This window comes from Papaver somniferum, chromosome 10 (assembly GCF_003573695.1).
Source record: "Papaver somniferum cultivar HN1 chromosome 10, ASM357369v1, whole genome shotgun sequence".
Classification (NCBI taxonomy): domain Eukaryota; kingdom Viridiplantae; phylum Streptophyta; class Magnoliopsida; order Ranunculales; family Papaveraceae; genus Papaver; species Papaver somniferum.
In genome coordinates this window covers 129,736,044-129,746,739 of record NC_039367.1, presented here as the reverse complement: position 1 = coordinate 129,746,739, position 10,696 = coordinate 129,736,044, and the positions used below count along the sequence as shown (strand labels likewise).

Here is a 10,696-nt window from a genome sequence, read left to right as displayed (position 1 = left end):
AATGTAAAGTTATCTCAGCACAATGATTCTGGAGATCAATCTAATTCACCCTACGAGGTTCCTCAGTGGACGTAGGCGTTAGTGCCGAACCACTTTAATCATTGTTTTCTTTGATTTAATTTCCGTCTAATCGATGACCCGACTCAAAGATACGCATAATTTATTATTACTTGTACGTTAACATAATTTGTGGACAGTACTAGTTTCATGAGTTTTTTTTTTTTTTTTTTTTTTTTTTTTTTTTTTTTTTTTTTTGAGATTAAGCAACGGTTTCGAGGGAACCCAAAAAACCACTACAAGAAAACAAAGATCAATCCTTACATCTCGTGTACATTTGATTACTGCTAACATGACAATGTTTTACATGTATTTTTCATTCTTTCGAACAAGAAGTTTCATCTGCATGACTGCACCGAATGACAAGCTCTGTTTGAGTTCAAACTTATATACAAACCAGCAATCTCTAACACATGGCTGAGACACAAAAACATATGTAGTCAGGAAAAAACAATCAAACCAAAAAATGTCATTCGAAATAGAAGACACAGTAAGCAAAGCAAAGTGCAGAATGTAGGAAGAAGATCTACTAGCACTCTACACCACATTGCTTAAGAATTGGTCCTGTTTGCTTCGGCAAAAATGGATCAATTCTAACCCAAACCAATGAGAAAATTGAAGCAAGAAGGATGGACCAAAGAACGACAATGGTGGGAGTTCTATTTTGTCTTCCCATCAATCCTTTAAGGAAAGGATACAAATGAACGATTACCCAAAATGCAAAGAAAAGTTTCCCAAATAAGGGTCCCCATGCACCATATCCATTGTTGATTGCATCAGAAACTCCAGCTACGACTCCCACCATGTTTAGGATGATCAAGGTAGTCGGAGGAATGAGAAGTGTTGTCCACTTGAAGAGGTATAGCTCACCAAACTCAGCATCTTCCGCAGTTTTTGAAGTGACCGTGAAATTAGTGTCAACTCCAAAAAGTACCTTCAGAAAACCTTGGAAGACGGCAAAAAGATGCGCAGAAGTACCTCCAATTACCCAAAATTGCTCGTTTCTCCACCAGTCTTCAATGCTAACACCACTCCACCGGAGCTCTAGTACACCATTTACTATGATGGAAAGAAAAAGAGCCAAGAACCATACACTAGCAAGGTTCGTAAGCTGTTGTAAACATAGAAACATAGTCAGATTAAAACAATTCAACTAGCTGAGCTAGTGTATATTAAGACCAAATCAACTTACTGTGGGGATAATGAATTTGCCAGTGAGAAGACAGACAGCAGGAATAGTGCAATAAAACAGAAGAGGAATGGAAGTGAAAGGGTAGACAATGGTGTTTGTATAAGCAAATCTCTCTAGCCATTTCAGTTTCCCACCGTACCCATACCATAACGGGCAATGTCGACTCATGAAAATCTCAACTGAACCTAAAGCCCATCGCAGAACTTGGTGCAACCGATCTGAAAGATTAATGGGAGCAGAACCCTTGAAAGCCGGTCTCTTAGGATTACAATACACCGATTTCCATCCTCTGCAATGCATCTTGAACCCTGTCAATATGTCTTCTGTAATTGAACCATAAATCCATCCAATCTGTTTGGAAAACAAAGTCAGTATAAGAACCTTTTTAATGAAGTTACCACATAAGACATCAGAGTTATCAAAAATAGATATAGTTACCTCTTTTCCCCATTCAGTCTTCTCTTCATATCCACAGCTAATAACATGAATAGCTTCCTTAATAAGAGCAGTAGTGTTTGTTCCATCGGGAAGACCACCTTCTTCCATGAGTGTCGACGTAATGAAAACTGGAGACTGACCAAATCTCTTTTCGAAATTCTTCTGTGACATCAAAGATGATTTCTCTAACTCGTCATAGCCTTCTAATCCTTCTTCAATCTCTTCAAGATCAAAGATGGGCTCTGAACCTCTCTTTGAGTAAGTATTCTTCATTGACTTCTTCTTCTTGTACATCCCTCCAAATAAACCTCTAAGTCCTTTCTTCGACTTCGATTTTGGCTTTCTCGAACCAGTGCAACAGCAACAACACCATGAAGGCCAACAATCACAGGTCATTTTAGGCCGTTTTTCTGATACTGGTGGATCATATCCATACAATGCTTGTCTGTTGAAGACGCAACCTGTTCCAACATAAACTGGTCCTTGAATCCCATCTAGACCTTTCATATTAATCTACATCAAACAAGGCATTCAGTTAGTTGTTCACAACTGAGCTGGACTATGAAGGTTTCATACAAGCCCAAAATCTAAATATGATTCCAAATGAGACTTAATTCAATTAGAACGTAGAGCAACTTACATCGAAGAATACAACATTGCGATTAGCATATCGATCGTGACGATCAATACCGTCAAATCTTTGGGGAAATTGTACGAAACAGAGTTTCTTTCCCAGTTGAGGATCCATTAGATAACACATTGCTTCTCTTATAGCTTTGCTATTGTTAATGTAGTGATCACAATCAAGATTTAAAAGGAAAGGTGCATTTGTAAGAACGGCGGATACTCGAACCTGAATGAACAATATGTTAAATCGTCTCACCTCACAGCTCACACATCATAATTTATGCATATTCAGTTTTAGTGAAATGCTCACCAATGCATTCTCAGCACCAGCTTTTTTGTGATGACTATAACCTTGTCGCTTCTCACGTGAGACATAAACAAGCCGGGGAAGTTCCTTACCCTCCACATCTAGTGCACCTGCACTTCCGAGGTAAACCTGTAGTGATAGATTGTTAACTTCCACAAAACAGAAAATTTCTACCAAAATCTTAAACTTCTCTAGTGACTCAACTAAGTGATCATGTTTTAGAGATGTATGTGTATATTTGACAAAAGTTGAAGGGTTATTCTGTCAGATACCTGAATCATTCCAGGATGATCCCTTGTGTTGTTTCCAGGCCATGGGGTTCCATCTCCCATAACCCAACCTTCCTCTGGTTTCTTCTGTGCTTTTGCCACCAATGCATTCATCCTCACCTTAAACTCTTCATATTCTCTCTGGAAATTCAGTTATACTGTTAGACCGGTTCTATCCTTTTCCGGTTGAATTATCATATACGGTCAGGAAGAAAAAAATTAATGTCTTACTTTCATAGCTCTCCTGTCTTTCACAAACGTAGCTTGAACTTTGTCTTTCAGATAATCAATTTTCTGGGAGAAGTAAAATTCAGGAGCCCTTGGTTCAATAGTATACTTTTTACAGAATGGAACCCAGCGCCTTGCGAATTCGGCTGTTTCTGACAGTGCGTCGAATAGTAGCATTGAAGCACCGTCGTCGGACACATAACAACTAACTTTCTCAACCGGGTAATCAACAGCTAAGATTGAAAGAACGGTATTTGCTGTTATAATTGGTGGTTCTTTTAACGGATCCACTGTACTCACGAAAACATCAACCGGCGCTAACTTGCTTGGTTCACCTTCTCGTTCAAATCTTAAAGACAAACGGTCAAGATATGTTTCTCGATTGATTGGGTTCCATTTTGGAAATTGATCGAGTATCCATGAAAATGCAAACCATATTTCACAAATAACAGAAATCAACCATAATGGATATGCGTCGTTTGCTGGTGTGGTAACTCGAAAATGTAAGAAAAAACCAAGAATAATGAGCCGAAGAACAATAACAATTCGATATGGACTGATTTTGCTTGACGGAATTGGGACTTTACGCCATAAAGGTTGGCGTGCTTCAGCCATTCTACATAACAAAAAAGGTCCACATTAATATGGCAATTCTAAGGAATAACGTGTATAAGTGATAGATTAGATTAGGTCCCGTGAAATTAAAGATTAAACAATGAATCATACAGAACATCGTCTTCATCTCCTTGATCCTCGCCTCCATCGTCTTTACTAACTAAACCTCTCTTTTCTTGCTTAGCTTTCCATTTCTCCACTCTTTCCTTCCATTCTACATTGCTGCACATGTCTTTCTCCCCATCAAACTCCTTACCAGTAACTACATATCCCGAAAAAAGCCAAAGTTAAATTTAAGTACTAAAAACTAAAATTCTTGAAAATTTTATGTCATATTTTTGGGAAAAATGTTATTACCACTTCCTGCAATTGACGAGTAAGCTGGTCCATTTGGATGACGAAACAGGTGAGGATTATAGTCACCATTTTCCTATAAATTATACAAATTTAAGAGTTAACCATAGAAGAAAAAAATTTGTATAATGTTAGTAGGAATATGAATATTTCGATTGTATTACCGAAGGATTAATGACTTGAACATGATGCTGGTTTGGTGTTTCAAGTTGATTGTTCTTAGTCTGAAATTCATCTTCGAAATCGTCTCTATCCACATTGTCTTCATCATCTCCCGCTACTCTCGGACACCCTGCAATAAATACGTGACTAAGTGTCTGATCTTATGTCTTTGCAAGAGCTTTTATGAATGTATGTTTTTTTTCACATTTACCTTTGTGACGCTTGTAACGAGTATTGCATTGAGGGCAACATTGGTTTCCTTCACTCCTCTCATACTCGTAACAAGGCCGGCATACAGGGAACCCACATTCGTAACAAGCGACAAACACTTCACCATTCTCCTTCGATCCGATTTCGTCACCACAAACTCGACAAATTTTTGGAACCACGGATTGTCGTGTAGGTGGTCGAGGCTAAAAAGAAAACAAATAATATTGAATCAACGCAATATATATAACAACCACTTGACAAAAATCAACGACAAATTAGGATGAGTAATGTACCTGATCATCCATGCCATGCAATACGTGCATCTCATTTCTTAAATGAGAACCAGCGACCAAGCCCGTCGTGGAGGTCAGCTCCATGACAGCCAAATTGATGAAGAAGATGATGAAGATGAAGAAGAGTGAAGAGTGCGGGAAGGTTTTTTATGGGATAGTGAAGTAGAGAGAGAGAAATGTTGTTTTCTATTGTACCAAACTGTAAGTTGAGAAGTCGAAAAAGAAGGTAGTAGGAGTTTGAGTCGATCAGAAGTTAAAGAGTGGTTAGTTGGTTTGTCGCTTCGATTCCAAGGCTAGTAAGCTTGTAGATTTACACTCAACATTAAATCTAATTTATGCATACTACCAAAATATACCAATTACTGAATATATCTGTCATTTGTGGCTCACCCTTTCAATCAACTCATTTTTTCTTCTTCTTTTCAATAAAATAAAATAACCAATCTCCCTCATCACACACGTCTATCATTTATCATTGATACGATACGTGTTCATTGCCTAACATTTAGTAATGCCGCAGCCCGGAGGGTCGGACTCATCTTTACCTGAAACTTCTCTAACTTCTAATGCATGTTACAGGTGGGTTACTACATGAAAAATTCTATATGGCCCATTACATTTGGCCCCCCGATTGATATCCTGGATGTGCCCTTGAAATTAGTACAAAAACTGCAGGAAGAAAAAAAAAAAAAAACAGTGAAACAAATAAAAATATAAAGAAAATGGAACATTATATTTATTTATTTCTCCTAAATGAACACCACAAGAGTATGCTTGTCTGAGGCACGACACATTACGCTAAAATTTTGGCACAACACAATAAATGATCTGGCATGTCACGGACACAACACGATAGCTTACTGTGTTTGTCAGACAAATAGACACATCGGCCTGACAGAACACATGGCACGTGTAAGCACGCGGCATAGCACAGCACGGCAAGCGATAAAGTAACAATCACCTACCAACACCCTTACAACCTAAAAAGATTTAGACACACCTATTTTTCTTCTCACAGAAAGGATACAGAATCTCCTTCAATCTCATAATGAACACAGCTTGGCTATAAAGGATTTGGAGGCAACATAGATTTCTACCAACTGAAGAAAGCTATGTTGAATAGGTTATTCCCCATTCGATTCCACCATATGGGAACAAGTGCTTACCTGCATGTTATTCAATTGTCCTTGGAACATAAAAGAGACAAGAACTTCATTCTTAAGAATCAGTCATGGGCAGTAGTACAACATGTGGTTTTAGTTGAAGACTAGAGTTTATTCATCAAACATCCCAAAGACTGTTTTAGGTTTGCTTCCTTCTGGTTTCAAGTTCTCAATCTGCCAAGATACTGGTCAGATGAACAGTCGATCCGGGAATTAGTGGAAAAATCGGAAACGGGAACGGTACTGCAAATCGACCTTTCAAGCTCTCCTCAAAGAGTATATGTCATGATGGACCTCAACAAACCGTTCATGCCAGGAGTAATGTTAAAAATTGGTACAGGTCTGTGGGTTCAATTTGCTTATGAGAACAACCATTATTCTACTTTCTTTGTGGATTTCCAGGACATGCTTTTAAGGATTGCACGAACTTTTTGGGCATTGAAAAAATAATGAACAACAAGCAGTTCCCCAACCACCCATATGGACGGCTCAACACAAGGATGAAGGCAACTTTCACAAAACCCCAAAGGATTAACTACTTGCAGGCGAACAACATGGCCAACTACCACCTAGAAGAGTCCTCAACAACGCATGCAAATACCAGAGGGGAATCAGAAACGCCAAACCTTCACCACAACCATCAGCAACACCAGATGAACCGGAGAGAAGAGGAACCGAAAGATCAATAGGACACTTCAAACCCTATTAGGGTTACTGAACCAACCATGGAAAAAACGTTCCCCACTCACTTATCAGAGGAGATGACTCGGAGAGGACTGGTGTGGAACTTAGTTACTTCACCGACAAATCCTGACAAAACAGCTGCCACAAGTTTACCAATAGAGCCGCCACAACAAAGTAATAAAGAAGGTGCCACATCAAAAGATGTTGCACAAAATACTGCCGAAAATAAGAATGTCGAAAAAATATCTGCCCAGAAGGTCCCACTAGAAACTACCCAGAGTAAGACAACTAAGTTTACAAGTAGGTTCGTCACACATGTGACTGAACATATCACTTAGCTAACTCAACAGAAACCCAATAACAAATAAAAGAACCGGCCCAACCAGAAGAAACCAACACTGTGGACTCTGGATCCATGGATCAATATTTGGGTCAACAATTGGGTCAACAGTCAGGTCAAATCTCAGATCAGGCTACATACCCAGAAAAAAAAAACTGGTATCCACAGATGCTTGCTTGTTTTAATCCTGATTACACAACAGTTCTCCTTAATGTGTTACAGCGCAGGGATGCAAAAGTGAATATTTTGGTTCACAACATAAATGGAAAACCAGAAGTAGTAGTTACAACAAATTCCAAGCATGAGGACTTCCACCAGGTCATGAATCCTCTTCGTACCTACAAAAGAAGAACAACCACACCACCTACAAAACTACCAGCACATCTACTACTTCCAGGTACACCAGACTTTGCAGCACAGCCTCCCCTACCCAAATCAAGAAAATTTTCCTCCATTGCTCAGCTAGAGCAACAACAATCAATCAGAAACAGTGCACCTGCATTTGAAGTACCAACTACTAGAGCCAAAGAGATGAGAAGCAATAGAACAAGGCCTCCGACTCAATAAACAACACGACAACACAGCCAACTGCTGCACCCTCACCACCACCAAAACAAGTGACCACCCCAACAAACAATGATGCAAGAACCACCAAGGCCTCTTCCAGTGTTACTAGACCTGCTTGGCAACTTTCTTTCAACGAATATATTGATGTCGCAGCTTCACTCCAATCTTTGCGAGGTGTTGTCCCTGCCCAACACCCGCACCAACCATGAATTTCTTAGTTTGGAACTGTCAAGGGATACGCAATCCTTTGACAGTTTCGAAACTGTGTTAGTACTCACGCAGGTTTCACCAAGTTTAGCTTTTTTGTCAGAAACTCTAGAGTCTGTTGATCACATGTATTTTTTGCAAAATGGTCTAGGATTTCATAGCTCTTTCTCGGTTCCTTGTACGGGACATAGAGGTGGCCTCTGCCTGATGTAGACATCCCACCTCAATGTATCAGTTGTAGTTGCTAATCATAGTTTTTTGCATGCTTTTATCACTTTGTCAAACTCTTGTAATGATCAACCATGGGCGTTCACTGGAATGTATGGACCGCCACAACCAGCAACTCAAAAATATCTCTGGCAAAACTTTGACAAATATATCTCACCACCAACAAGCCCATGGTTAATCATGAGAGACTTCAATGACGTGATAGCCCAGCACGAGAAAAAAGGTGGCAGAACTGTGACTACAACACAAGTCAAAAATTTTAACAACTTCATCAACTCTAATGGTCTCATTGATTTAGTTTTCAAGGTGATGCGTATACATGGAAAAACAGATAAACTGACAACAACTTCATCAAGGAGAGACTTGATAGGGAGTTAGCAAACCAAGTTTGGATAGACAAACATCCATGCTATAGTGCGACATCTGCCAAGAATTGGAGCAGGCCACGACCCCCTTTTACTTCAAGAAAAAGCAATGTCAAGAAAAGCTTCAAATAATTTTCCCATTGAACACCTCTGGTTTCTTCAACCACAAATGAAAGAGATTTTCATTTCTGCCTTGCAAAAAACAAATGTCATGGACTTGGACCTCAACTTACAACTAAAGATGCAAGAAACGGCAAATGAGCTACAACAGTGGCACAAGCAGACATTTGGACATCTCCCAGATTTGATTAAAGAAGCTGAATTCCAAATCCAACTTGCTCAAACAAAATGTGCAACCACAACTGGCACTGAACTGTTGTTTTAGCTATAACAAGAAAAGGAGACACGAAATACACATATGATGCTGCAACATTGGTATGATACCTACTGGAAACAAAGATCAAGAGTAGAATGGATCAACAATGGAGAACTTAACAAAACATTCTTCCACACCAAATCCACTATCAACTGACGGATAAATCACATCCATCAATTACAGGATAACAACAACATTTGGGTGGACAATCATAGACAGATTGCAAACATGCTGGTAAGTCATTTTGAAAAGCAATATATTGCAAATTCAACAGTGATAGACATGGAGTTATTCAACGGACTTGCACCAAGAATCTCAAATTACCATTGCACTTAATTAATGAAACCTTCTACAAATGAAGAAATACAGAAAGCTATGATGAGCATTGGATCAGAGAAATCCCCAAGACCCGATGGATTTACAAGTAAGTTCTTGACGGTCTTTTGGGACACCATAAGCCCACAAATCATTACGTTGGTGAAAAATTTATTCGACAAGGTAGAATTGGAGCCCCCTTTCAACCACACCAATATCACCCAAATCCCAATATCAGAAAACCCGACAAACCAACTGAATTTCGACCAATAGGCCTGTGCAATGTAGTGTATAAAGTCATATCTAAACTTCTGGTAGATAGACTTAGACCATTACTCCAATTCATGATTATCCCTTACCAAAGTGCTTTTGTCCCCAACAGGGCCATACATGATAATATATCCATTGCCACAGAGATTTTTCACCACATTAGAACTTCACCACCAACTAAGAACCCAAAAATTTCTTTAAAAATATATATACAAAAAGCTTACAACAGTCTAACTGTGTTGCATTTTCCAGGTAAATTCATAGAGCATATCATGTTATGTATTACCACTTTTACCTACTCGGTGAATGTGAATGGCACACCACAGGGACATATTAAACCACAGAGAGGACTCAGACAGGGCGATCCACTATCGCCATACGTTTTCATTCTCTGTGCAGAAATACTGTCCAACAATCTGGCAAGACTAGAGCACCAAGGATTGTTGAAGGGTTTGAGTATATCTTCAAAGACAAGGCCAATCCTACACTTGATGTATGCAAACGATTTTCTCATCACCTGCTCAGCTAACCAACATACATGTACCAACCTCAACAGGACTCTACAATCATACTCTTCATCGGCTGGCCAACACATAAACACATACAAGTCGATCATCACCCATCACCCACACACTCCTAAGAGCAAAAACGATTGGTTGGAAAATATTTTTCACATTCAAAAAACCCAAAACCCACCTAAATATCTGGGGATTCAGTTCAAGGAAGGTAGAAACTCAGCCCCAATCTTTTCTCAGTTGCTTCAAAGACTAGAAAGAAAAGCAAAAGGCTGGATGTCCAAGTGTCTTAATCAGGCTGGAAGATGGTTGTTAATCAATTCCTCCCTACTACCAACAGTCAATCACATAATGCAAACACAACTCCTTCTGGCACACGTTCACCAAAAAATGGACAGAATAACTCGTAACTTATTTTGGGGACATGACAAGAATACAAAAAAGCTCCATGTGATAGGCAAAGATACACTCAAGCTTACGATTGGACGGGGAGGATTAGAGATAAGAGATTCCAGGAAACATAATATTTCCTTGCTTGGTAAGAGAGTGTGGCAGGTACATGCAGATCCCAACTCAATCTGCAACAAGATGTATAGAACAAGATACATGCAGCCGCAATCAACGCTACTGAACATACAACAGCCTGCTGACACGGCAAGCGCCACTTGAAAAAACTTACACAAAGTAGCTTCTTTTATGCAGGAAAACTACGACATACAAATTGGAGATGGAAACTCAACGATAATTAAAGACAACTGGATTCACATGCACCCAAAGCCCACTATTTTAGAAGACGCGGCTAATTGATAGACACATTTTTGTGTCTAATTTGATCTCAATACTATATATTGTTGGCACTCGATTTTCTACTAATTTTGGTGTTTTATGTGTTTATAGGCATTTTTGGGAAATAA

At 39.2% G+C, this 10,696-nt stretch overlaps 1 protein-coding gene across 1 annotated transcript; it reads right to left on the bottom strand.

Moving 5' to 3' along the window:
- Positions 1-297: 297 nt before the first annotated feature.
- Positions 298-4,912, bottom strand: LOC113318320 (cellulose synthase A catalytic subunit 4 [UDP-forming]-like). The gene is made up of 12 exons (XM_026566464.1): positions 4,753-4,912; positions 4,461-4,662; positions 4,252-4,379; positions 4,091-4,163; positions 3,845-3,995; positions 3,122-3,734; positions 2,894-3,031; positions 2,625-2,750; positions 2,328-2,540; positions 1,688-2,200; positions 1,250-1,600; positions 298-1,168 (listed from the first exon to the last, which is right to left on the bottom strand). The coding sequence occupies exons 1-12, from the start codon at positions 4,834-4,836 to the stop codon at positions 587-589; spliced, it is 3,174 nt and encodes a 1,057-aa protein (XP_026422249.1). The 5' UTR covers positions 4,837-4,912; the 3' UTR covers positions 298-586.
- Positions 4,913-10,696: the final 5,784 nt, after the last annotated feature.

Bases quoted from the DNA above. Each gene is read 5' to 3' on its own strand.
- LOC113318320 (XM_026566464.1), bottom strand. From the start codon at position 4,836: ATGGAGCTGACCTCCACGACGGGCTTGGTCGCTGGTTCTCATTTAAGA. The intron at 4,663-4,752 runs GTACATTACTCA...TTTTCTTTTTAG, and splicing joins TGCATGGCATGGATGATCAG to CCTCGACCACCTACACGACA. The intron at 3,735-3,844 runs GTATGATTCATT...TTTGTTATGTAG, and splicing joins GGAGATGAAGACGATGTTCT to AATGGCTGAAGCACGCCAAC.